Source organism: Ascidia mentula, chromosome 6 (assembly GCF_947561715.1).
Source record: "Ascidia mentula chromosome 6, kaAscMent1.1, whole genome shotgun sequence".
NCBI lineage: Eukaryota > Metazoa > Chordata > Ascidiacea > Phlebobranchia > Ascidiidae > Ascidia > Ascidia mentula.
Window position 1 is genome coordinate 14,195,578 of NC_138571.1, and position 19,397 is coordinate 14,214,974.

The 19,397-nt window shown below is 42.6% G+C and overlaps 1 protein-coding gene and 61 non-coding genes across 62 annotated transcripts; all 62 read left to right on the plus strand.

The window, feature by feature from the left end:
* Positions 1 to 1,436: 1,436 nt before the first annotated feature.
* LOC145906785 (uncharacterized) lies at positions 1,437 to 2,905 on the plus strand. The gene is made up of 4 exons (XM_082994234.1): positions 1,437 to 1,514; positions 1,665 to 1,774; positions 1,853 to 1,934; positions 2,743 to 2,905. The coding sequence occupies exons 1-4, from the start codon at positions 1,454 to 1,456 to the stop codon at positions 2,808 to 2,810; spliced, it is 321 nt and encodes a 106-aa protein (XP_082850360.1). The 5' UTR covers positions 1,437 to 1,453; the 3' UTR covers positions 2,811 to 2,905.
* A 306-nt stretch (positions 2,906 to 3,211) lies between these two features.
* On the plus strand, positions 3,212 to 3,283 carry Trnae-cuc (transfer RNA glutamic acid (anticodon CUC)). Its single transcript has one exon. It is a non-coding gene; the product is annotated as a tRNA-Glu (tRNA).
* A 92-nt stretch (positions 3,284 to 3,375) lies between these two features.
* On the plus strand, positions 3,376 to 3,448 carry Trnak-uuu (transfer RNA lysine (anticodon UUU)). Its single transcript has one exon. It is a non-coding gene; the product is annotated as a tRNA-Lys (tRNA).
* A 448-nt stretch (positions 3,449 to 3,896) lies between these two features.
* Positions 3,897 to 3,969, plus strand: Trnak-uuu (transfer RNA lysine (anticodon UUU)). Its single transcript has one exon. It is a non-coding gene; the product is annotated as a tRNA-Lys (tRNA).
* Positions 3,970 to 4,199: 230 nt separating this feature from the next.
* Trnak-uuu (transfer RNA lysine (anticodon UUU)) lies at positions 4,200 to 4,272 on the plus strand. The gene has a single exon. It is a non-coding gene; the product is annotated as a tRNA-Lys (tRNA).
* Positions 4,273 to 4,502: 230 nt separating this feature from the next.
* Trnak-uuu (transfer RNA lysine (anticodon UUU)) lies at positions 4,503 to 4,575 on the plus strand. Its single transcript has one exon. It is a non-coding gene; the product is annotated as a tRNA-Lys (tRNA).
* A 229-nt stretch (positions 4,576 to 4,804) lies between these two features.
* Positions 4,805 to 4,877, plus strand: Trnak-uuu (transfer RNA lysine (anticodon UUU)). Its single transcript has one exon. It is a non-coding gene; the product is annotated as a tRNA-Lys (tRNA).
* A 372-nt stretch (positions 4,878 to 5,249) lies between these two features.
* Trnae-cuc (transfer RNA glutamic acid (anticodon CUC)) lies at positions 5,250 to 5,321 on the plus strand. The gene has a single exon. It is a non-coding gene; the product is annotated as a tRNA-Glu (tRNA).
* A 534-nt stretch (positions 5,322 to 5,855) lies between these two features.
* Trnae-cuc (transfer RNA glutamic acid (anticodon CUC)) lies at positions 5,856 to 5,927 on the plus strand. Its single transcript has one exon. It is a non-coding gene; the product is annotated as a tRNA-Glu (tRNA).
* An 89-nt stretch (positions 5,928 to 6,016) lies between these two features.
* On the plus strand, positions 6,017 to 6,089 carry Trnak-uuu (transfer RNA lysine (anticodon UUU)). Its single transcript has one exon. It is a non-coding gene; the product is annotated as a tRNA-Lys (tRNA).
* A 230-nt stretch (positions 6,090 to 6,319) lies between these two features.
* Trnak-uuu (transfer RNA lysine (anticodon UUU)) lies at positions 6,320 to 6,392 on the plus strand. The gene has a single exon. It is a non-coding gene; the product is annotated as a tRNA-Lys (tRNA).
* A 230-nt stretch (positions 6,393 to 6,622) lies between these two features.
* On the plus strand, positions 6,623 to 6,695 carry Trnak-uuu (transfer RNA lysine (anticodon UUU)). The gene has a single exon. It is a non-coding gene; the product is annotated as a tRNA-Lys (tRNA).
* Positions 6,696 to 6,925: 230 nt separating this feature from the next.
* Trnak-uuu (transfer RNA lysine (anticodon UUU)) lies at positions 6,926 to 6,998 on the plus strand. Its single transcript has one exon. It is a non-coding gene; the product is annotated as a tRNA-Lys (tRNA).
* A 230-nt stretch (positions 6,999 to 7,228) lies between these two features.
* Positions 7,229 to 7,301, plus strand: Trnak-uuu (transfer RNA lysine (anticodon UUU)). Its single transcript has one exon. It is a non-coding gene; the product is annotated as a tRNA-Lys (tRNA).
* Positions 7,302 to 7,370: 69 nt separating this feature from the next.
* On the plus strand, positions 7,371 to 7,442 carry Trnae-cuc (transfer RNA glutamic acid (anticodon CUC)). The gene has a single exon. It is a non-coding gene; the product is annotated as a tRNA-Glu (tRNA).
* Positions 7,443 to 7,834: 392 nt separating this feature from the next.
* Trnak-uuu (transfer RNA lysine (anticodon UUU)) lies at positions 7,835 to 7,907 on the plus strand. The gene has a single exon. It is a non-coding gene; the product is annotated as a tRNA-Lys (tRNA).
* Positions 7,908 to 8,137: 230 nt separating this feature from the next.
* Positions 8,138 to 8,210, plus strand: Trnak-uuu (transfer RNA lysine (anticodon UUU)). Its single transcript has one exon. It is a non-coding gene; the product is annotated as a tRNA-Lys (tRNA).
* Positions 8,211 to 8,440: 230 nt separating this feature from the next.
* On the plus strand, positions 8,441 to 8,513 carry Trnak-uuu (transfer RNA lysine (anticodon UUU)). Its single transcript has one exon. It is a non-coding gene; the product is annotated as a tRNA-Lys (tRNA).
* Positions 8,514 to 8,743: 230 nt separating this feature from the next.
* Positions 8,744 to 8,816, plus strand: Trnak-uuu (transfer RNA lysine (anticodon UUU)). Its single transcript has one exon. It is a non-coding gene; the product is annotated as a tRNA-Lys (tRNA).
* A 230-nt stretch (positions 8,817 to 9,046) lies between these two features.
* Positions 9,047 to 9,119, plus strand: Trnak-uuu (transfer RNA lysine (anticodon UUU)). Its single transcript has one exon. It is a non-coding gene; the product is annotated as a tRNA-Lys (tRNA).
* A 69-nt stretch (positions 9,120 to 9,188) lies between these two features.
* On the plus strand, positions 9,189 to 9,260 carry Trnae-cuc (transfer RNA glutamic acid (anticodon CUC)). Its single transcript has one exon. It is a non-coding gene; the product is annotated as a tRNA-Glu (tRNA).
* A 392-nt stretch (positions 9,261 to 9,652) lies between these two features.
* Trnak-uuu (transfer RNA lysine (anticodon UUU)) lies at positions 9,653 to 9,725 on the plus strand. Its single transcript has one exon. It is a non-coding gene; the product is annotated as a tRNA-Lys (tRNA).
* A 230-nt stretch (positions 9,726 to 9,955) lies between these two features.
* Trnak-uuu (transfer RNA lysine (anticodon UUU)) lies at positions 9,956 to 10,028 on the plus strand. Its single transcript has one exon. It is a non-coding gene; the product is annotated as a tRNA-Lys (tRNA).
* A 69-nt stretch (positions 10,029 to 10,097) lies between these two features.
* Trnae-cuc (transfer RNA glutamic acid (anticodon CUC)) lies at positions 10,098 to 10,169 on the plus strand. The gene has a single exon. It is a non-coding gene; the product is annotated as a tRNA-Glu (tRNA).
* An 89-nt stretch (positions 10,170 to 10,258) lies between these two features.
* Positions 10,259 to 10,331, plus strand: Trnak-uuu (transfer RNA lysine (anticodon UUU)). Its single transcript has one exon. It is a non-coding gene; the product is annotated as a tRNA-Lys (tRNA).
* A 230-nt stretch (positions 10,332 to 10,561) lies between these two features.
* Positions 10,562 to 10,634, plus strand: Trnak-uuu (transfer RNA lysine (anticodon UUU)). The gene has a single exon. It is a non-coding gene; the product is annotated as a tRNA-Lys (tRNA).
* Positions 10,635 to 10,703: 69 nt separating this feature from the next.
* On the plus strand, positions 10,704 to 10,775 carry Trnae-cuc (transfer RNA glutamic acid (anticodon CUC)). Its single transcript has one exon. It is a non-coding gene; the product is annotated as a tRNA-Glu (tRNA).
* Positions 10,776 to 11,167: 392 nt separating this feature from the next.
* Positions 11,168 to 11,240, plus strand: Trnak-uuu (transfer RNA lysine (anticodon UUU)). Its single transcript has one exon. It is a non-coding gene; the product is annotated as a tRNA-Lys (tRNA).
* Positions 11,241 to 11,309: 69 nt separating this feature from the next.
* On the plus strand, positions 11,310 to 11,381 carry Trnae-cuc (transfer RNA glutamic acid (anticodon CUC)). The gene has a single exon. It is a non-coding gene; the product is annotated as a tRNA-Glu (tRNA).
* A 392-nt stretch (positions 11,382 to 11,773) lies between these two features.
* Positions 11,774 to 11,846, plus strand: Trnak-uuu (transfer RNA lysine (anticodon UUU)). Its single transcript has one exon. It is a non-coding gene; the product is annotated as a tRNA-Lys (tRNA).
* A 229-nt stretch (positions 11,847 to 12,075) lies between these two features.
* Positions 12,076 to 12,148, plus strand: Trnak-uuu (transfer RNA lysine (anticodon UUU)). The gene has a single exon. It is a non-coding gene; the product is annotated as a tRNA-Lys (tRNA).
* Positions 12,149 to 12,217: 69 nt separating this feature from the next.
* Trnae-cuc (transfer RNA glutamic acid (anticodon CUC)) lies at positions 12,218 to 12,289 on the plus strand. Its single transcript has one exon. It is a non-coding gene; the product is annotated as a tRNA-Glu (tRNA).
* A 391-nt stretch (positions 12,290 to 12,680) lies between these two features.
* Positions 12,681 to 12,753, plus strand: Trnak-uuu (transfer RNA lysine (anticodon UUU)). Its single transcript has one exon. It is a non-coding gene; the product is annotated as a tRNA-Lys (tRNA).
* A 69-nt stretch (positions 12,754 to 12,822) lies between these two features.
* Trnae-cuc (transfer RNA glutamic acid (anticodon CUC)) lies at positions 12,823 to 12,894 on the plus strand. Its single transcript has one exon. It is a non-coding gene; the product is annotated as a tRNA-Glu (tRNA).
* An 89-nt stretch (positions 12,895 to 12,983) lies between these two features.
* Trnak-uuu (transfer RNA lysine (anticodon UUU)) lies at positions 12,984 to 13,056 on the plus strand. Its single transcript has one exon. It is a non-coding gene; the product is annotated as a tRNA-Lys (tRNA).
* A 69-nt stretch (positions 13,057 to 13,125) lies between these two features.
* On the plus strand, positions 13,126 to 13,197 carry Trnae-cuc (transfer RNA glutamic acid (anticodon CUC)). The gene has a single exon. It is a non-coding gene; the product is annotated as a tRNA-Glu (tRNA).
* Positions 13,198 to 13,730: 533 nt separating this feature from the next.
* On the plus strand, positions 13,731 to 13,802 carry Trnae-cuc (transfer RNA glutamic acid (anticodon CUC)). Its single transcript has one exon. It is a non-coding gene; the product is annotated as a tRNA-Glu (tRNA).
* A 391-nt stretch (positions 13,803 to 14,193) lies between these two features.
* Trnak-uuu (transfer RNA lysine (anticodon UUU)) lies at positions 14,194 to 14,266 on the plus strand. Its single transcript has one exon. It is a non-coding gene; the product is annotated as a tRNA-Lys (tRNA).
* A 69-nt stretch (positions 14,267 to 14,335) lies between these two features.
* Positions 14,336 to 14,407, plus strand: Trnae-cuc (transfer RNA glutamic acid (anticodon CUC)). Its single transcript has one exon. It is a non-coding gene; the product is annotated as a tRNA-Glu (tRNA).
* An 89-nt stretch (positions 14,408 to 14,496) lies between these two features.
* Positions 14,497 to 14,569, plus strand: Trnak-uuu (transfer RNA lysine (anticodon UUU)). The gene has a single exon. It is a non-coding gene; the product is annotated as a tRNA-Lys (tRNA).
* Positions 14,570 to 14,798: 229 nt separating this feature from the next.
* Trnak-uuu (transfer RNA lysine (anticodon UUU)) lies at positions 14,799 to 14,871 on the plus strand. The gene has a single exon. It is a non-coding gene; the product is annotated as a tRNA-Lys (tRNA).
* A 69-nt stretch (positions 14,872 to 14,940) lies between these two features.
* Positions 14,941 to 15,012, plus strand: Trnae-cuc (transfer RNA glutamic acid (anticodon CUC)). The gene has a single exon. It is a non-coding gene; the product is annotated as a tRNA-Glu (tRNA).
* A 231-nt stretch (positions 15,013 to 15,243) lies between these two features.
* Positions 15,244 to 15,315, plus strand: Trnae-cuc (transfer RNA glutamic acid (anticodon CUC)). Its single transcript has one exon. It is a non-coding gene; the product is annotated as a tRNA-Glu (tRNA).
* Positions 15,316 to 15,404: 89 nt separating this feature from the next.
* On the plus strand, positions 15,405 to 15,477 carry Trnae-uuc (transfer RNA glutamic acid (anticodon UUC)). The gene has a single exon. It is a non-coding gene; the product is annotated as a tRNA-Glu (tRNA).
* Positions 15,478 to 15,546: 69 nt separating this feature from the next.
* On the plus strand, positions 15,547 to 15,618 carry Trnae-cuc (transfer RNA glutamic acid (anticodon CUC)). Its single transcript has one exon. It is a non-coding gene; the product is annotated as a tRNA-Glu (tRNA).
* An 89-nt stretch (positions 15,619 to 15,707) lies between these two features.
* Positions 15,708 to 15,780, plus strand: Trnak-uuu (transfer RNA lysine (anticodon UUU)). The gene has a single exon. It is a non-coding gene; the product is annotated as a tRNA-Lys (tRNA).
* Positions 15,781 to 16,010: 230 nt separating this feature from the next.
* On the plus strand, positions 16,011 to 16,083 carry Trnak-uuu (transfer RNA lysine (anticodon UUU)). The gene has a single exon. It is a non-coding gene; the product is annotated as a tRNA-Lys (tRNA).
* A 69-nt stretch (positions 16,084 to 16,152) lies between these two features.
* Trnae-cuc (transfer RNA glutamic acid (anticodon CUC)) lies at positions 16,153 to 16,224 on the plus strand. Its single transcript has one exon. It is a non-coding gene; the product is annotated as a tRNA-Glu (tRNA).
* Positions 16,225 to 16,313: 89 nt separating this feature from the next.
* On the plus strand, positions 16,314 to 16,386 carry Trnak-uuu (transfer RNA lysine (anticodon UUU)). The gene has a single exon. It is a non-coding gene; the product is annotated as a tRNA-Lys (tRNA).
* Positions 16,387 to 16,455: 69 nt separating this feature from the next.
* On the plus strand, positions 16,456 to 16,527 carry Trnae-cuc (transfer RNA glutamic acid (anticodon CUC)). Its single transcript has one exon. It is a non-coding gene; the product is annotated as a tRNA-Glu (tRNA).
* An 88-nt stretch (positions 16,528 to 16,615) lies between these two features.
* Positions 16,616 to 16,688, plus strand: Trnak-uuu (transfer RNA lysine (anticodon UUU)). The gene has a single exon. It is a non-coding gene; the product is annotated as a tRNA-Lys (tRNA).
* A 69-nt stretch (positions 16,689 to 16,757) lies between these two features.
* On the plus strand, positions 16,758 to 16,829 carry Trnae-cuc (transfer RNA glutamic acid (anticodon CUC)). The gene has a single exon. It is a non-coding gene; the product is annotated as a tRNA-Glu (tRNA).
* Positions 16,830 to 17,060: 231 nt separating this feature from the next.
* On the plus strand, positions 17,061 to 17,132 carry Trnae-cuc (transfer RNA glutamic acid (anticodon CUC)). The gene has a single exon. It is a non-coding gene; the product is annotated as a tRNA-Glu (tRNA).
* An 89-nt stretch (positions 17,133 to 17,221) lies between these two features.
* Positions 17,222 to 17,294, plus strand: Trnak-uuu (transfer RNA lysine (anticodon UUU)). Its single transcript has one exon. It is a non-coding gene; the product is annotated as a tRNA-Lys (tRNA).
* Positions 17,295 to 17,524: 230 nt separating this feature from the next.
* Trnak-uuu (transfer RNA lysine (anticodon UUU)) lies at positions 17,525 to 17,597 on the plus strand. Its single transcript has one exon. It is a non-coding gene; the product is annotated as a tRNA-Lys (tRNA).
* Positions 17,598 to 17,666: 69 nt separating this feature from the next.
* Trnae-cuc (transfer RNA glutamic acid (anticodon CUC)) lies at positions 17,667 to 17,738 on the plus strand. The gene has a single exon. It is a non-coding gene; the product is annotated as a tRNA-Glu (tRNA).
* An 89-nt stretch (positions 17,739 to 17,827) lies between these two features.
* Trnak-uuu (transfer RNA lysine (anticodon UUU)) lies at positions 17,828 to 17,900 on the plus strand. The gene has a single exon. It is a non-coding gene; the product is annotated as a tRNA-Lys (tRNA).
* Positions 17,901 to 17,969: 69 nt separating this feature from the next.
* Positions 17,970 to 18,041, plus strand: Trnae-cuc (transfer RNA glutamic acid (anticodon CUC)). Its single transcript has one exon. It is a non-coding gene; the product is annotated as a tRNA-Glu (tRNA).
* An 88-nt stretch (positions 18,042 to 18,129) lies between these two features.
* On the plus strand, positions 18,130 to 18,202 carry Trnak-uuu (transfer RNA lysine (anticodon UUU)). Its single transcript has one exon. It is a non-coding gene; the product is annotated as a tRNA-Lys (tRNA).
* Positions 18,203 to 18,432: 230 nt separating this feature from the next.
* Trnak-uuu (transfer RNA lysine (anticodon UUU)) lies at positions 18,433 to 18,505 on the plus strand. Its single transcript has one exon. It is a non-coding gene; the product is annotated as a tRNA-Lys (tRNA).
* A 531-nt stretch (positions 18,506 to 19,036) lies between these two features.
* Trnak-uuu (transfer RNA lysine (anticodon UUU)) lies at positions 19,037 to 19,109 on the plus strand. Its single transcript has one exon. It is a non-coding gene; the product is annotated as a tRNA-Lys (tRNA).
* Positions 19,110 to 19,178: 69 nt separating this feature from the next.
* On the plus strand, positions 19,179 to 19,250 carry Trnae-cuc (transfer RNA glutamic acid (anticodon CUC)). Its single transcript has one exon. It is a non-coding gene; the product is annotated as a tRNA-Glu (tRNA).
* Positions 19,251 to 19,397: the final 147 nt, after the last annotated feature.

Sequence of the window (19,397 nt, forward strand, 5' to 3'; positions counted from 1 at the left end):
TTTATGAGTAATTTTGGTTGCATGATCGTCGCCTGATTAGTTGGGATTCTGGCGTGAAAAATGATGTGTGGAAAACCTGGTAGTTTTCTTGTGGTGGTTAGGGAAGAGTTGATAATTATGGGCGGTTGTTGTGTAAATACAGAAGTTTTTTTTGTTATGGGCGCTAAATTTTGTTAATACTCTTTGTACTGCCCTGTTAGAACTAATGTCGTTTAAATCGTGTTTTTTTCAGACACTTTACGCAATATCTTTTATATGTAAGAGTAGCCACTTGGCCGCACAGTTCCAGGTTTTTGCGATAGTCCATAAGGGCAATGCAATTTGGGTTTTACAATAGAATTGTTTGGACTTAATAAACCGTAAAAATATAACAACGACAATTTGTCGCTGAAACTGTGGTGGTTTATGTTCAAGATATCTATGTCTGATTCGGACGTCAGAATGACAGATGAGAACATCCACAACCAGCATTAAACCCATACCTCACTATAAAAATCCGCTCCGAATAAGGAATTTAATACAGATGTAATCTCGTGAATGCGCAGCCGTGCGACAACGCCACACCTTATTAAGAAACTGCACCCGGCTACTCCTGAGCTATTGCGGCATGCGTTGAAGTGGCGAGAGAAATGGACTGCGGTTTTTTGTTCGGCTTCGAAGTGGACGTGTCGTGCGGTAATATTGAGAATTGACATTGGGTGTTTGCTGGGCCCTGGTCGAAATATGGTGTGTTTTCATTTCTTTTCTGTTGAGAAGTGAATATCATTTCCGGGTTATATATTCGACAAAGTGGTCATATTGCCTGTAATGAACTAATGCGTAGAGACAGGGTACATGGCTTTACCAAGGGTCATAATTAATGTATGTGATACAGTTTTATTCGCTTCGTATCATTTTCAACAGAATCTGAGCCAGAAGAAATGCGAAAAAAATCGGGTTTTTTTCTTCAGATTGTGTAAAACGATAAACAGTCGCTGGAGGTTGTTTCCAGGTAAACGCATTACGTACAACTACTACGAAAACACGGTTCTCCTATTAACACTTCTATGATGTTTTTAAGTATACCTCAGTGCGAATATACTTTTTAACAAACGGATACTTGCAAATTGGAAAGGATTAATTGCTGGATATTCATCGGGTAATAAGGACAAAAATCCAGAGCCAAAATTGCCTTGTTTTTTTAAGAGGTAAATATCAAGACACTATAACTTTTTCTCAAAAATAATTCCATGAAAGTTTTGTCAATTGTTGGATTCATGTTTACAGAAAACGTGCGGCCGAAAGCGGCATGTTTACGTATATACGTCACGACGGTTCAAACAGATTCCAATCTCCTGATCACGCATCTGTGAAAAAGGCGGTCTGTAACAACAGATCTCAGGATATATAGCTCGAAGCCACGAAAATTTGCGTGTTATTCAAGCAAGCTGAAACCAGTGAAGGTTCTAGAAATATGTGTACGAAAACTGCTTTCGCGTGTCTGTTTTTGTTTTGCTTCAGTTCTGGGTTTTCAGGTTAGTTGATAAGTTTCGTTAGGTTTGTATTACAACAATTGTAGCAATTACGTGTTCACGATTTTGTGTAGTTTAATTTATTTGGCTAGGCGTTAAGATTAGTAGGAATTGCCCAAGTTTTTATACAACGTAACTAAATCTTCCTCGCAGATGCGTTTACGTTGCATCAAATCAAATCATCCACGATCCCACCTCCAGTTTCCGGAAACTTAGTATTACCCACAACGAGGTCTCCAACCGTGAAACTGTCGATACTGGACGTAAGTTGAAGTTTTGCATATGTTATGAAACCACTGGTTGGAATCTCATTAATGTTGTGTATTTTTGCATGTTGACAGATCATTCGGCTGATGTGTCTAAAATTTTGCGCAATCGGCAGCAACCAAGCGAGATTGTCGTGTGCGGATCAGGATCAAAAATGTAAGCATTCGATTAACTTAGTAATCTGAGATAGAAGAAATTGTTCATTCTCAGCTAGTGCTCCAAGGTTCACAAAACTTTACATTGTCTAAATTTGCACACAAAATTCTAGGTTTAGTTTCACACTTTGCAACCAATACAAGCAAAACAACACATAAAAGAAGATCTTATTTAGTAAAATGAAAAAGAATGTCGACAAAGCAGAGAAATGTGCTTTACTTTAAATCTAATTGTAGTTTATTTAAAATATAGCACAACAATTATCGGCAAACTGTAAGGACATGATTCGGAAATTACTCTAGGACTGCGGGTAATTTTAATGCTTGATAATATATGCATTCAAAATGGCCTAAATTACCAGGTTGGAAAACGTGTGAAACATATCATTAAGTAAAAAGACGGGTGTTTAAACGAATGGTTTCGTTGGCACAAGGTAATGAATATAATCTTCATTCAAAGCATTTTCTCGTCAGGGCAGAATTTATTGCGGTTTGTATAAATGAACTTGACGGAATCATTGATATCATTACAGTAGAATGACACATACAAAAAAAGCATAATAAAATATTGTTTAGTTAAAAAAGTCTACACGCACTGTTTTGACCTGTAAGGTCTCATCAGTGCAGCTGTTGAAGTGGCACTGTGCTATGATAATGCTGCTTGATAATGCTGCAAGCCGCATTAATGATATAAAATGGCAAACACAATAAAGTCGAAGTGTAGTAGTCACTTTACATTGTGCAATAATGGATTCACAAGCAAAAGCACGTAAGTTATCCGAAATCTAAATCTGCTTCATTATTTTCAGTTATGTGTCTTTACTGCCAAACACAATACGAATGTGGCAACTCACCTCTTATTCGAGCTTTTGGCTGAAAAGTTCCACGCACGTCAACTTGAAATCAACACTTCTTCAGCAAAACCAATCAGAGATTGGAACAAAGGAAATTTCGAAATGTTTACGATTTCACAGCGTCCACCCGACATAATATTTTAGGATTCCTGGCTCTCACCCAGGCGGCCCGGGTTCAATTCCCGGTCTGGGAAGCTTTTGAATCATATTAAATAAATAACTTTGCAGACAAGTAGATTTGATCAACAAATGTTCCAATGAATCAAAACAAATTGAAGAGTAGCCAGGTTAGCTCAGTCGGTAGAGCGTTTGACTTTTAATCCAACGGTCAAGGGTTCAAGTCCCTTATCGGGCGGTTCCTTCTTTTTTCACATATTGTATTCTCAAAGTTTCAAACAAGGTAAAAGCCTTGGTTTTGACAACCTCCCAGATGGTCTAGTGGTTAGGATTCCTGGCTCTCACCCAGGAGGCCCGGGTTCAATTCCCGGTCTGGGAAGCTTTTGAATCATATTAAAAAAATAATAATTTTGCAGACAAGTAGATTTTATCAACAAATGTTCCACTGAATCTAAACAATTCGTCGCAGTAGCCCGGTTAGCTCAGTCGGTAGAGCGTTGGACTTTTAATCCAACGGTCAAGGGTTCAAGTCCCTTATCGGGCGGTTCCTACTTTTTGCGCATATTGTATTCTCAAAGTTTCAAACAAGGTAAAAGCCTTCGTTTTGACAACCTCGCTGATGGTCAAGTGGTTAGGATTCCTGGCTCTCACCCAGGCGGCCCGGAATCAATTCCAGGTCTTGGAAGCTTTTGAATCATATTAAAAAAATAATTTTGCAGACAAGTAGATTTGATCAGCAAATGTTCCACTGAATCTAAACAATTCGTCGCAGTAGCCCGGTTAGCTCAGTCGGTAGAGCGTTGGACTTTTAATCCAACGGTCAAGGGTTCAAATCCCTTGTCGGGCGGTTCCTTCTTTTTTCACATATTGCATTCTCAAAGTTTCAAACAAGGTGAAAGCCTTCGTTTTTGAATCACATAAAAAAATAATTTTGCAGACAAGTAGATTTGATCAACAAATGTTGCACTGAATCCAAACAATTCGTCGCAGTAGCCCGGTTAGCTCAGTCGGTAGAGCGTTGGACTTTTAATCCAACGGTCAAGGGTTCAAGTCCCTTATCGGGCGGTTCCTTCTTTTTTCACATATTGCATTCTCAAAGTTTCAAGCAAGGTGAAAGCCTTCGTTTTGACAACCTCCCAGATGGTCTAGTGGTTAGGATTCCTGGCCCTCACCCAGGCGGCACGGGTTCAATTCCCGGTCTGGGAAGCTTTTGAATCATATTAAAAAAATAATTTTCCAGACATGTAGATTTGATCAACAAATGTTCCACTGAATCTAAACAATTCGTCTCAGTAGCCCGGTTAGCTCAGTCGGTAGAGCGTTGGACTTTTAATCCAACGGTCAAGGGTTCAAGTCCCTTATCGGGCGGTTCCTTCTTTTTGCGCATATTGTATTCTCAAAGTTTCAAACAAGGTGAAAGCCTTCGTTTTGACAACCTCCCAGATGGTCTAGTGGTTAGGATTCCTGGCTCTCACCCAGGCGGCCCGGAATCAATTCCAGGTCTTGGAAGCTTTTGAATCATATTAAAAAAATAATTTTGCAGACAAGTAGATTTGATCAGCAAATGTTCCACTGAATCTAAATAATTCGTCGCAGTAGCCCGGTTAGCTCAGTCGGTAGAGCGTTGGACTTTTAATCCAACGGTCAAGGGTTCAAGTCCCTTATCGGGCGGTTCTTTCTTTTTTCACATATTGCATTCTCAAAGTTTCAAACAAGGTGAAAGCCTTCGTTTCAACAACCTCCCTGATGGTCTAGTGGTTAGGATTCCTGGCTCTCACCCAGGCGGCCCGGGTTCAATTCCCGGTCTGGTAATCTTTTGAATCACATAAAAAAATAATTTTGCAGACAAGTAGATTTGATCAACAAATGTTGCACTGAATCTAAACAATTCGTCGCAGTAGCCCGGTTAGCTCAGTCGGTAGAGCGTTGGACTTTTAATCCAACGGTCAAGGGTTCAAGTCCCTTATCGGGCGGTTCCTTCTTTTTTCACATATTGCATTCTCAAAGTTTCAAGCAAGGTGAAAGCCTTCGTTTTGACAACCTCCCAGATGGTCTAGTGGTTAGGATTCCTGGCTCTCACCCAGGCGGCACGGGTTCAATTCCCGGTCTGGGAAGCTTTTGAATCATATTAAAAAAATAATTTTCCAGACATGTAGATTTGATCAACAAATGTTCCACTGAATCTAAACAATTCGTCTCAGTAGCCCGGTTAGCTCAGTCGGTAGAGCGTTGGACTTTTAATCCAAAGGTCAAGGGTTCAAGTCTTTTATCGGGCGGTTCCTTCTTTTTGCGCATATTGTATTCTCAAAGTTTCAAACAAGGTGAAAGCCTTCGTTTTGACAACCTCCCAGATGGTCTAGTGGTTAGGATTCCTGGCTCTCACCCAGGCGGCCCGGGTTCAATTCCCGGTCTGGGAAGCTTTTAAATCATATTAAAAAAAAAATTTTGCAGACAAGTAGATTTGATCAACAAATGTTCCACTGAATCTAAACAATTTGTCGCAGTAGCCCGGTTAGCTCAGTCGGTAGAACGTTGGACTTTTAATCCAACGGTCAAGGGTTCAAGTCCCTTATCGGGCGGTTCCTTCTTTTTGCGCATATTGTATTCTCAAAATTTCAAACAAGGTGAAAGCCTTCGTTTTGACAACCTCCCTGATGGTCTAGTGGTTAGGATTCCTGGCTCTCACCCAGTCGGCCCGGGTTCAATTCCCGGTCTGGGAAGCTTTTGAATCATAATAAAAAAATAATTTTGCAGACAAGTAGATTTGATCAACAAATGTTCCACTGAATCTAAACAATTCTTCACAGTAGCCCGGTTAGCTCAGTCGTTAGAGCGTTGGACTTTTAATCCAACGGTCAAGGGTTCAAGTCCCTTATCGGGCGGTTCCTTCTTTTTGCGCATATTGTATTCTCAATGTTTCAAACAAGGTGAAAGCCTTCGTTTTGACAACCTCCCAGATGGTCTAGTGGTTAGGATTCCTGGCTCTCACCCAGGCGGACCGGGTTCAATTCCCGGTCTGGGAAGCTTTTAAATCATATTAAAAAAATAATTTTGCAGACAAGTAGATTTGATCAACAAATGTTCCACTGAATCTAAACAATTTGTCGCAGTAGCCCGGTTAGCTCAGTCGGTAGAGCGTTGGACTTTTAATCCAACGGTCAAGGGTTCAAGTCCCTTATCGGGCGGTTCCTTCTTTTTGCGCATATTGTATTCTCAAAATTTCAAACAAGGTGAAAGCCTTCGTTTTGACAACCTCCCTGATGGTCTAGTGGTTAGGATTCCTGGCTCTCACCCAGGCGGACCGGGTTCAATTCCCGGTCTGGGAAGCTTTTGAATCATATTAAAAAAATAATTTTGCAGACAAGTAGATTTGATCAACAAATGTTCCACTGAATCTAAACTTTTCGTCGCAGTAGCCCGGTTAGCTCAGTCGGTAGAGCGTTGGACTTTTAATCCAACGGTCAAGGGTTCAAGTCCCTTATCGGGCGGTTCCTTCTTTTTGCGCATATTGTATTCTCAAAGTTTCAAACAAGGTGAAAGCCTTCGTTTTAACAACCTCCCTGATGGTCTAGTGGTTAGGATTCCTGGCTCTCACCCAGGCGGCCCGGGTTCAATTCTCGGTCTGGGAAGCTTATGAATCAAATTAAAAATATAATTTTCCAGACAAGTAGATTTGATCAACTAATGTTCCACTGAATCTAAACAATTCGTCTCAGTAGCCCGGTTAGCTCAGTCGGTAGAGCGTTGGACTTTTAATCCAACGGTCAAGGGTTCAAGTCCCTTATCGGGCGGTTCCTTCTTTTTTCACATATTGTATTCTCAAAGTTTCAAACAAGGTGAAAGCCTTCGTTATTACAACCTCCCTGATGGTCTAGTGGTTAGGTTTCCTGGCTCTCACCCAGGCGGCCCGGGTTCAATTCCCGGTCTGGGAAGCTTTTGAATCATATGAAAAATATAATTTTCCAGACAAGTAGATTTGATCAACAAATGTTCCACTGAATCTAAACAATTCGTCGCAGTAGCCCGGTTAGCTCAGTCGGTAGAGCGTTGGACTTTTAATCCAACGGTCAAGGGTTCAAGTCCCTTATCGGGCGGTTCCTTCTTTTTTCACATATTGCATTCTCAAAGTTTCAAGCAAGGTGAAAGCCTTCGTTTTGACAACCTCCCAGATGGTCTAGTGGTTAGGATTCCTGGCTCTCACCCAGGCGGCACGGGTTCAATTCCCGGTCTGGGAAGCTTTTGAATCATATTAAAAAAATAATTTTCCAGACATGTAGATTTGATCAACAAATGTTCCACTGAATCTAAACAATTCGTCTCAGTAGCCCGGTTAGCTCAGTCGGTAGAGCGTTGGACTTTTAATCCAAAGGTCAAGGGTTCAAGTCCCTTATCGGGCGGTTCCTTCTTTTTGCGCATATTGTATTCTCAAAGTTTCAAACAAGGTGAAAGCCTTCGTTTTGACAACCTCCCAGATGGTCTAGTGGTTAGGATTCCTGGCTCTCACCCAGGCGGCCCGGGTTCAATTCCCGGTCTGGGAAGCTTTTAAATCATATTAAAAAAAAAATTTTGCAGACAAGTAGATTTGATCAACAAATGTTCCACTGAATCTAAACAATTTGTCGCAGTAGCCCGGTTAGCTCAGTCGGTAGAACGTTGGACTTTTAATCCAACGGTCAAGGGTTCAAGTCCCTTATCGGGCGGTTCCTTCTTTTTGCGCATATTGTATTCTCAAAATTTCAAACAAGGTGAAAGCCTTCGTTTTGACAACCTCCCTGATGGTCTAGTGGTTAGGATTCCTGGCTCTCACCCAGGCGGACCGGGTTCAATTCCCGGTCTGGGAAGCTTTTGAATCATATTAAAAAAATAATTTTGCAGACAAGTAGATTTGATCAACAAATGTTCCACTGAATCTAAACAATTTGTCGCAGTAGCCCGGTTAGCTCAGTCGGTAGAGCGTTGGACTTTTAATCCAACGGTCAAGGGTTCAAGTCCCTTATCGGGCGGTTCCTTCTTTTTGCGCATATTGTATTCTCAAAATTTCAAACAAGGTGAAAGCCTTCGTTTTGACAACCTCCCTGATGGTCTAGTGGTTAGGATTCCTGGCTCTCACCCAGGCGGACCGGGTTCAATTCCCGGTCTGGGAAGCTTTTGAATCATATTAAAAAAATAATTTTGCAGACAAGTAGATTTGATCAACAAATGTTCCACTGAATCTAAACTTTTCGTCGCAGTAGCCCGGTTAGCTCAGTCGGTAGAGCGTTGGACTTTTAATCCAACGGTCAAGGGTTCAAGTCCCTTATCGGGCGGTTCCTTCTTTTTGCGCATATTGTATTCTCAAAGTTTCAAACAAGGTGAAAGCCTTCGTTTTAACAACCTCCCTGATGGTCTAGTGGTTAGGATTCCTGGCTCTCACCCAGGCGGCCCGGGTTCAATTCTCGGTCTGGGAAGCTTATGAATCAAATTAAAAATATAATTTTCCAGACAAGTAGATTTGATCAACAAATGTTCCACTGAATCTAAACAATTCGTCTCAGTAGCCCGGTTAGCTCAGTCGGTAGAGCGTTGGACTTTTAATCCAACGGTCAAGGGTTCAAGTCCCTTATCGGGCGGTTCCTTCTTTTTTCACATATTGTATTCTCAAAGTTTCAAACAAGGTGAAAGCCTTCGTTATTACAACCTCCCTGATGGTCTAGTGGTTAGGTTTCCTGGCTCTCACCCAGGCGGCCCGGGTTCAATTCCCGGTCTGGGAAGCTTTTGAATCATATGAAAAATATAATTTTCCAGACAAGTAGATTTGATCAACAAATGTTCCACTGAATCTAAACAATTCGTCGCAGTAGCCCGGTTAGCTCAGTCGGTAGAGCGTTGGACTTTTAATCCAACGGTCAAGGGTTCAAGTCCCTTATCGGGCGGTTCCTTCTTTTTTCACATATTGCATTCTCAAAGTTTCAAGCAAGGTGAAAGCCTTCGTTTTGACAACCTCCCAGATGGTCTAGTGGTTAGGATTCCTGGCTCTCACCCAGGCGGCACGGGTTCAATTCCCGGTCTGGGAAGCTTTTGAATCATATTAAAAAAATAATTTTCCAGACATGTAGATTTGATCAACAAATGTTCCACTGAATCTAAACAATTCGTCTCAGTAGCCCGGTTAGCTCAGTCGGTAGAGCGTTGGACTTTTAATCCAAAGGTCAAGGGTTCAAGTCCCTTATCGGGCGGTTCCTTCTTTTTGCGCATATTGTATTCTCAAAGTTTCAAACAAGGTGAAAGCCTTCGTTTTGACAACCTCCCAGATGGTCTAGTGGTTAGGATTCCTGGCTCTCACCCAGGCGGCCCGGGTTCAATTCCCGGTCTGGGAAGCTTTTAAATCATATTAAAAAAAAAATTTTGCAGACAAGTAGATTTGATCAACAAATGTTCCACTGAATCTAAACAATTTGTCGCAGTAGCCCGGTTAGCTCAGTCGGTAGAACGTTGGACTTTTAATCCAACGGTCAAGGGTTCAAGTCCCTTATCGGGCGGTTCCTTCTTTTTGCGCATATTGTATTCTCAAAATTTCAAACAAGGTGAAAGCCTTCGTTTTGACAACCTCCCTGATGGTCTAGTGGTTAGGATTCCTGGCTCTCACCCAGGCGGACCGGGTTCAATTCCCGGTCTGGGAAGCTTTTGAATCATATTAAAAAAATAATTTTGCAGACAAGTAGATTTGATCAACAAATGTTCCACTGAATCTAAACTTTTCGTCGCAGTAGCCCGGTTAGCTCAGTCGGTAGAGCGTTGGACTTTTAATCCAACGGTCAAGGGTTCAAGTCCCTTATCGGGCGGTTCCTTCTTTTTGCGCATATTGTATTCTCAAAGTTTCAAACAAGGTGAAAGCCTTCGTTTTAACAACCTCCCTGATGGTCTAGTGGTTAGGATTCCTGGCTCTCACCCAGGCGGCCCGGGTTCAATTCTCGGTCTGGGAAGCTTTTGAATCATATTAAAAATATAATTTTCCAGACAAGTAGATTTGATCAACAAATGTTCCACTGAATCTAAACAATTCGTCTCAGTAGCCCGGTTAGCTCAGTCGGTAGAGCGTTGGACTTTTAATCCAACGGTCAAGGGTTCAAGTCCCTTATCGGGCGGTTCCTTCTTTTTTCACATATTGTATTCTCAAAGTTTCAAACAAGGTGAAAGCCTTCGTTATTACAACCTCCCTGATGGTCTAGTGGTTAGGATTCCTGGCTCTCACCCAGGCGGCCCGGGTTCAATTCCCGGTCTGGGAAGCTTTTGAATCATATGAAAAATATAATTTTCCAGACAAGTAGATTTGATCAACAAATGTTCCACTGAATCTAAACAATTCGTCGCAGTAGCCCGGTTAGCTCAGTCGGTAGAGCGTTGGACTTTTAATCCAAAGGTCAAGGGTTCAAGTCCCTTATCGGGCGGTTCCTTCTTTTTGCGCATATTGTATTCTCAAAGTTTCAAGCAAGGTGAAAGCCTTCGTTTTGACAACCTCCCAGATGGTCTAGTGGTTAGGATTCCTGGCTCTCACCCAGGCGGCACGGGTTCAATTCCCGGTCTGGGAAGCTTTTGAATCATATTAAAAAAATAATTTTCCAGACATGTAGATTTGATCAACAAATGTTCCACTGAATCTAAACAATTCGTCTCAGTAGCCCGGTTAGCTCAGTCGGTAGAGCGTTGGACTTTTAATCCAAAGGTCAAGGGTTCAAGTCCCTTATCGGGCGGTTCCTTCATTTTGCGCATATTGTATTCTCAAAGTTTCAAACAAGGTGAAAGCCTTCGTTTTGACAACCTCCCAGATGGTCTAGTGGTTAGGATTCCTGGCTCTCACCCAGGCGGCTCGGGTTCAATTCCCGGTCTGGGAAGCTTTTAAATCATATTAAAAAAAAAATTTTGCAGACAAGTAGATTTGATCAACAAATGTTCCACTGAATCTAAACAATTTGTCGCAGTAGCCCGGTTAGCTCAGTCGGTAGAACGTTGGACTTTTAATCCAACGGTCAAGGGTTCAAGTCCCTTATCGGGCGGTTCCTTCTTTTTGCGCATATTGTATTCTCAAAATTTCAAACAAGGTGAAAGCCTTCGTTTTGACAACCTCCCTGATGGTCTAGTGGTTAGGATTCCTGGCTCTCACCCAGGCAGACCGGGTTCAATTCCCGGTCTGGGAAGCTTTTGAATCATATTAAAAAAATAATTTTGCAGACAAGTAGATTTGATCAACAAATGTTCCACTGAATCTAAACTTTTCGTCGCAGTAGCCCGGTTAGCTCAGTCGGTAGAGCGTTGGACTTTTAATCCAACGGTCAAGGGTTCAAGTCCCTTATCGGGCGGTTCCTTCTTTTTGCGCATATTGTATTCTCAAAGTTTCAAACAAGGTGAAAGCCTTCGTTTTAACAACCTCCCTGATGGTCTAGTGGTTAGGATTCCTGGCTCTCACCCAGGCGGCCCGGGTTCAATTCCCGGTCTGGGAAGCTTTTGAATCATATTAAAAATATAATTTTCCAGACAAGTAGATTTGATCAACAAATGTTCCACTGAATCTAAACAATTCTTCTCAGTAGCCCGGTTAGCTCAGTCGGTAGAACGTTGGACTTTTAATCCAACGGTCAAGGGTTCAAGTCCCTTAGCGGGCGGTTCCTTCTTTTTTCGCATATTGTATTCTCAATGTTTCAAACAAGGTGAAAGCCTTCGTTTTAACAACCTCCCTAATGGTCTAGTGGTTGGGATTCCTGGCTCTCACCCAGGCGGCCCGGGTTCAATTCCCGGTCTGGTAATCTTTTGAATCAGATTAAAAATATAATTTTGCAGACAAGTAGATTTGATCAACAAATGTTTCACTGAATCTAAACAATTCGTCGCAGTAGCCCGGTTAGCTCAGTCGGTAGAGCGTTGGACTTTTAATCCAACGGTCAAGGGTTCAAGTCCCTTATCGGGCGGTTCCTGATTTTTTCACATATTGCATTCTCAAAGTTTCAAGCAAGGTGAAAGCCTTCGTTTTGACAACCTCACAGTTGGTCTAGTGGTTAGGATTCCTGGCTCTCACCCAGGCGGCCCGGGTTCAATTCCCGGTCTGGGAAGATTTTGAATCATATCAAAAAATAATTTTGCAGACAAGTAGATTTGATCAACAAATGTTCCACTGAATCTAAACAATTCTTCACAGTAGCCCGGTTAGCTCAGTCGGTAGAGCGTTGGACTTTTAATCCAACGGTCAAGGGTTCAAGTCCCTTATCGGGCGGTTCCTTCTTTTTGCGCATATTGTATTCTCAAAGTTTCAAACAAGGTGAAAGCCTTCGTTTTGACAACCTCCCAGATGGTCTAGTGGTTAGGATTCCTGGCTCTCACCCAGGCGTCCCGGGTTCAATTCCCGGTCTGGGAAGCATTTAAATCATTTAAAAAAATAATTTTGCAGACAAGTAGATTTGATCAACAAATGTTCCACTGAATCTAAACAATTCTTCTCAGTAGCCCGGTTAGCTCAGTCGGTAGAGCGTTGGACTTTTAATCCAACGGTCAAGGGTTCAAGCCCCTTCTCGGGCGGTTCCTTCTTTTTTCACATATTGCATTCTCAAAGTTTCAAGCAAGGTGAAAGCCTTCGTTTTGACAACCTCCCAGATGGTCTAGTGGTTAGGATTCCTGGCTCTCACCCAGGCGGCACGGGTTCAATTCCCGGTCTGGGAAGCTTTTGAATTATATTAAAAAAATAATTTTGCAGACAAGTAGATTTGATCAACAAATGTTTCACTGAATCTAAACAATTCGTCGCAGTAGCCCGGTTAGCTCAGTCGGTAGAGCGTTGGACTTTTAATCCAACGGTCAAGGGTTCAAGTCCCTTATCGGGCGGTTCCTTCTTTTTTCACATATTGCATTCTCAAAGTTTCAAGCAAGGTGAAAGCCTTCGTTTTGACAACCTCCCAGATGGTCTAGTGGTTAGGATTCCTGGCTCTCACCCAGGCGGCCCGGGTTCAATTCCCGGTCTGGGAAGCTTTTGAATCATATTAAAAAAATAATTTTGCAGACAAGTAGATTTGATCAACAAATGTTCCACTGAATCTAAACAATTCTTCACAGTAGCCCGGTTAGCTCAGTCGGTAGAGCGTTGGACTTTTAATCCAACGGTCAAGGGTTCAAGTCCCTTATCGGGCGGTTCCTTCTTTTTTCGCATATTGTATTCTCATAGATTCAAACAAGGTGAAAGCCTTCGTTTTGACAACCTCCCAGATGGTCTAGTGGTTAGGATTCCTGGCTCTCACCCAGGCGGCCCGGGTTCAATTCCCGGTCTGGGAAGCTTTTAAATCATATCAAAAAAATAATTTTGCAGACAAGTAGATTTGATCAACAAATGTTCCACTGAATCTAAACAATTTGTCGCAGTAGCCCGGTTAGCTCAGTCGGTAGAACGTTGGACTTTTAATCCAACGGTCAAGGGTTCAAGTCCCTTATCGGGCGGTTCCTTCGTTTTGCGCATATTTTATTCTCAAAGTTTCAAACAAGGTGAAAGCCTTCGTTTTAACAACCTCCCAGATGGTCTAGTGGTTGGGATTCCTGGCTCTCACCCAGGCGGCCCGAGTTCAATTCCCGGTCTGGGAAGCTTTTGAATCATTTAAAAAAGTAATTTTGAGGACAAGTAGATTTGGTCAACAAATGTTCCACTGAATCTAAACAATTCTTCTCAGTAGCCCGGTTAGCTCAGTCGGTAGAGCGTTGGACTTTTAATCCAACGGTCAAGTGTTCAAGTCCCTTATCGGGCGGTTCCTCCTTTTTTCGCATATTGTATTCTCATAGATTCAAACAAGGTGAAAGCCTTCGTTTTGACAACCTCCCAGATGGTCTAGTGGTTAGGATTCCTGGCTCTCACCCAGGCGGCCCGGGTTCAATTCCCGGTCTGGGAAGCTTTTAAATCATATTAAAAAAATAATTTTGCAGACAAGTAGATTTGATCAACAAATGTTCCACTGAATCAAAACAATTTGTCGCAGTAGCCCGGTTAGCTCAGTCGGTAGAACGTTGGACTTTTAATCCAACGGTCAAGGGTTCAAGTCCCTTATCGGGCGGTTCCTTCTTTTTGCGCATATTGTATTCTCAAAATTTCAAACAAGCTGAATGCCTTCGTTTTGACAACCTCCCTGATGGTCTAGTGGTTAGGATTCCTGGCTCTCACCCAGGCGGCCCGGATACAATTCCCGGTCTGGGAAGCTTTTGAATCATATTAAAAAATAATTTTGCAGACAAGTAGATTTGATCAACAAATGTTCCACTGAATCTAAACAATTCTTCACAGTAGCCCGGTTAGCTCAGTCGGTAGAGCGTTGGACTTTTAATCCAACGGTCAAGGGTTCAAGTCCCTTATCGGGCGGTTCCTTCTTTTTGCGCATATTGTATTCTCAAAGTTTCAAACAAGGTGAAAGCCTTCGTTTTGAGAACCTCCCAGATGGTCTAGTGGTTAGGATTCCTGGCTCTCACCCAGGCGGCCCGGGTTCAATTCCCGGTCTGGGAAGCTTTTAAATCATATTAAAAAAATAATTTTGCAGACAAGTAGATTTGATCAACAAATGTTCCACTGAATCTAAACAATTTGTCGCAGTAGCCCGGTTAGCTCAGTCGGTAGAGCGTTGGACTTTTAATCCAACGGTCAAGGGTTCAAGTCCCTTATCGGGCGGTTCCTTCTCTTTGCGCATATTGTATTCTCAAAATTTCAAACAAGGTGAAAGCCTTCGTTTTGACAACCTCCCTGATGGTCTAGTGGTTAGGATTCCTGGCTCTCACCCAGGCGGACCGGGTTCAATTCCCGGTCTGGGAAGCTTTTGAATCATATTAAAAAAATAATTTTGCAGACAAGTAGATTGATCAACAAATGTTCCACTGAATCTAAACAATTCTTCACAGTAGCCCGGTTAGCTCAGTCGGTAGAGCGTTGGACTTTTAATCCAACGGTCAAGGGTTCAAGTCCCTTATCGGGCGGTTCCTTCTTTTTTCGCATATCTTATTCTCATAGATTCAAACAAGGTGAAAGCCTTCGTTTTGACAACCTCCCAGATGGTCTAGTGGTTAGGATTCCTGGCTCTCACCCAGGCGGCCCGGGTTCAATTCCCGGTCTGGGAAGCTTTTAAATCATATTAAAAAAATAATTTTGCAGACAAGTAGATTTGATCAACAAATGTTCCACTGAATCAAAACAATTTGTCGCAGTAGCCCGGTTAGCTCAGTCGGTAGAACGTTGGACTTTTAATCCAACGGTCAAGAGTTCAAGTCCCTTATCGGGCGGTTCCTTCTTTTTGCGCATATTGTATTCTCAAAATTTCAAACAAGGTGAATGCCTTCGTTTTGACAACCTCCCAGATGGTCTAGTGGTTAGGATTCCTGGCTCTCACCCAGGCGGCCCGGGTTCAATTCCCGGTCTGGGAAGCTTTTGAATCATATTAAAAAAATAATTTTGCAGACAAGTAGATTTGATCAACAAATGTTCCACTGAATCTAAACAATTCTTCACAGTAGCCCGGTTAGCTCAGTCGGTAGAGCGTTGGACTTTCAATCCAACGGTCAAGGGTTCAAGTCCCTTATCGGGCGGTTCCTTCTTTTTGCGCATATTGTATTCTCAAAGTTTCAAACAAGGTGAAAGCCTTCGTTTTGACAACCTCCCAGATGGTCTAGTGGTTAGGATTCCTGGCTCTCACCCAGGCGGCCCGGGTTCAATTCCCGGTCTGGGAAGCTTTTAAATCATATTAAACAAATAATTTTGCAGACAAGTAGATTTGATCAACAAATGTTCCACTGAATCTAAACAATTTGTCGCAGTAGCCCGGTTAGCTCAGTCGGTAGAGCGTTGGACTTTTAATCCAACGGTCAAGGGTTCAAGTCCCTTATCGGGCGGTTCCTTCTTTTTGCGCATATTGTATTTTCAAAATTTCAAACAAGGTGAAAGCCTTCGTTTTGACAACCTCCCTGATGGTCTAGTGGTTAGGATTCCTGGCTCTCACCCAGGCGGACCTGGTTCAATTCCCGGTCTGGGAAGCTTTTGAATCATATTAAAAAAGTAATTTTGCAGACAAGTAGATTTGATCAACAAATGTTCCACTGAATCTAAACTATTCGTCGCAGTAGCCCGGTTAGCTCAGTCGGTAGAGCGTTGGACTTTTAATCCAACGGTCAAGGGTTCAAGTCCCTTATCGGGCGGTTCCTTCTTTTTGCGCATATTGTATTCTCAAAGTTTCAAACAAGGTGAAAGCCTTCGTTTTAACAACCTCCCTGATGGTCTAGTGGTTAGGATTCCTGGCTCTCACCCAGGCGGCCCGGGTTCAATTCCCGGTCTGGGAAGCTTTTGAATCATATTAAAAACATAATTTTCCAGACAAGTAGATTTGATCAACAAATGTTCCACTGAATCTAAACAATTCGTCTCAGTAGCCCGGTTAGCTCAGTCGGTAGAGCGTTGGACTTTTAATCCAACGGTCAAGGGTTCAAGTCCCTTATCGGGCGGTTCCTTCTTTTTTCACATATTTTATTCTCAAAGTTTCAAACAAGGTGAAAGCCTTCGTTTTAACAACCTCCCAGATGGTCTAGTGGTTAGGATTCCTGGCTCTCACCCAGGCGGCCCGGGTTCAATTCCCGGTCTGGGAAGCTTTTGAATCATTTAAAAAAGTAATTTTGAGGACAAGTAGATTTGATCAACAAATGTTCCACTGAATCTAAACAATTCTTCTCAGTAGCCCGGTTAGCTCAGTCGGTAGAGCGTTGGACTTTTAATCCAACGGTCAAGGGTTCAAGTCCCTTATCGGGCGGTTCCTTCTTTTTTCGCATATCGTATTCTCATAGATTCAAACAAGGTGAAAGCCTTCGTTTTGACAACCTCCCAGATGGTCTAGTGGTTAGGATTCCTGGCTCTCACCCAGGCGGCCCGGGTTCAATTCCCGGTCTGGGAAGCTTTTAAATCATATTACAAAAATAATTTTGCAGACAAGTAGATTTGATCAACAAATGTTCCACTGAATCAAAACAATTTGTCGCAGTAGCCCGGTTAGCTCAGTCGGTAGAACGTTGGACTTTTAATCCAACGGTCAAGAGTTCAAGTCCCTTATCGGGCGGTTCCTTCTTTTTGCGCATATTGTATTCTCAAAATTTCAAACAAGGTGAATGCCTTCGTTTTGACAACCTCCCTGATGGTCTAGTGGTTAGGATTCCTGGCTCTCACCCAGGCGGCCCGGGTTCAATTCCCGGTCTGGGAAGCTTTTGAATCATATTAAAAAAATAATTTTGCAGACAAGTAGATTTGATCAACAAATGTTCCACTGAATCTAAACAATTCTTCACAGTAGCCCGGTTAGCTCAGTCGGTAGAGCGTTGGACTTTTAATCCAACGGTCAAGGGTTCAAGTCCCTTATCGGGCGGTTCCTTCTTTTTGCGCATATTGTATTCTCAAAGTTTCAAACAAGGTGAAAGCCTTCGTTTTGACAACCTCCCAGATGGTCTAGTGGTTAGGATTCCTGGCTCTCACCCAGGCGGCCCGGGTACAATTCCCGGTCTGGGAAGCTTTTGAATCATATTAAAAAAATAATTTTGCAGACAAGTAGATTTGATCAACAAATGTTCCACTGAATCTAAACTATTCGTCGCAGTAGCCCGGTTAGCTCAGTCGGTAGAGCGTTGGACTTTTAATCCAACGGTCAAGGGTTCAAGTCCCTTATCGGGCGGTTCCTTCTTTTTGCGCATATTGTATTCTCAAAGTTTCAAACAAGGTGAAAGCCTTCGTTTTAACAACCTCCCAGATGGTCTAGTGGTTAGGATTCCTGGCTCTCACCCAGGCGGCCCGGGTTCAATTCCCGGTCTGGGAAGCTTTTGAATCATATTAAAAACATAATTTTCCAGACAAGTAGATTTGATCAACAAATGTTCCACTGAATCTAAACAATTCGTCTCAGTAGCCCGGTTAGCTCAGTCGGTAGAGCGTTGGACTTTTAATCCAACGGTCAAGGGTTCAAGTCCCTTATCGGGCGGTTCCTTCTTTTTTCACATATTTTATTCTCAAAGTTTCAAACAAGGTGAAAGCCTTCGTTTTAACAACCTCCCAGATGGTCTAGTGGTTAGGATTCCTGGCTCTCACCCAGGCGGCCCGGGTTCAATTCCCGGTCTGGGAAGCTTTTGAATCATTTAAAAAAGTAATTTTGAGGACAAGTAGATTTGATCAACAAATGTTCCACTGAATCTAAACAATTCTTCTCAGTAGCCCGGTTAGCTCAGTCGGTAGAGCGTTGGACTTTTAATCCAACGGTCAAGGGTTCAAGTCCCTTATCGGGCGGTTCCTTCTTTTTTCGCATATTGTATTCTCAATGTTTCAAACAAGGTGAAAGCCTTCGTTTTGACAACCTCCCAGATGGTCTAGTGGTTAGGATTCCTGGCTCTCACCCAGGCGGCACGGGTTCAATTCCCGGTCTGGGAAGCTTTTGAATCATATTAAAAAAATAATTTTGCAGACAAGTAGATTTGATCAACAAATGTTTCACTGAATCTAAATAATTCGTCGCAGTAGCCCGGTTAGCTCAGTCGGTAGAGCGTTGGACTTTTAATCCAACGGTCAAGGGTTCAAGTCCCTTATCGGGCCGTTCCTTCGTTTTGCGCATATTGTATTCTCAAAGTTTCAAACAAGGTGAAAGCCTTCGTTTTAACAACCTCCCAGATGGTCTAGTGGTTGGGATTCCTGGCTCTCACCCAGGCGGCCCGGGTTCAATTCCCGGTCTGGGAAGCTTTCAAATCATTTAAAAAAATAATTTTGCAGACAAGTAGATTTGATCAACAAATGTTCCACTGAATCTTAACAATTCTTCACAGTAGCCCGGTTAGCTCAGTCGGTAGAGCGTTGGACTTTTAAACCAACGGTCAAGGGTTGAAGTCCCTTATCGGGCGGTTCCTTCTTTTTTCACATATTGTATTCTCAAACTTTCAAACAAGGTGAAAGCCTTCGTTTTAACAACCTCCCAGATGGTCTAGTGGTTAGGATTCCTGGCTCTCACCCAGGCGGCCCGGGTTCAATTCACGGTCTGGGAAGCTTTTGAATCATATTAAAAAAATAATTTTGCAGACAAGTAGATTGATCAACAAATGTTCCACTGAATCTAAACAATTCTTCACAGTAGCCCGGTTAGCTCAGTCGGTAGAGCGTTGGACTTTTAATCCAACGGTCAAGGGTTCAAGTCCCTTATCGGGCGGTTCCTTCTTTTTTCGCATATTGTATTCTCATAGATTCAAACAAGGTGAAAGCCTTCGTTTTGACAACCTCCCAGATGGTCTAGTGGTTAGGATTCCTGGCTCTCACCCAGGCGGCCCGGGTTCAATTCCCGGTCTGGGAAGCTTTTGAATCATATCAAAAAAATAATTTTGCAGACAAGTAGATTTGATCAACAAATGTTCCACTGAATCTAAACAATTCGTCGCAGTAGCCCGGTTAGCTCAGTCGGTAGAGCGTTGGACTTTTAATCCAACGGTCAAGGGTTCAA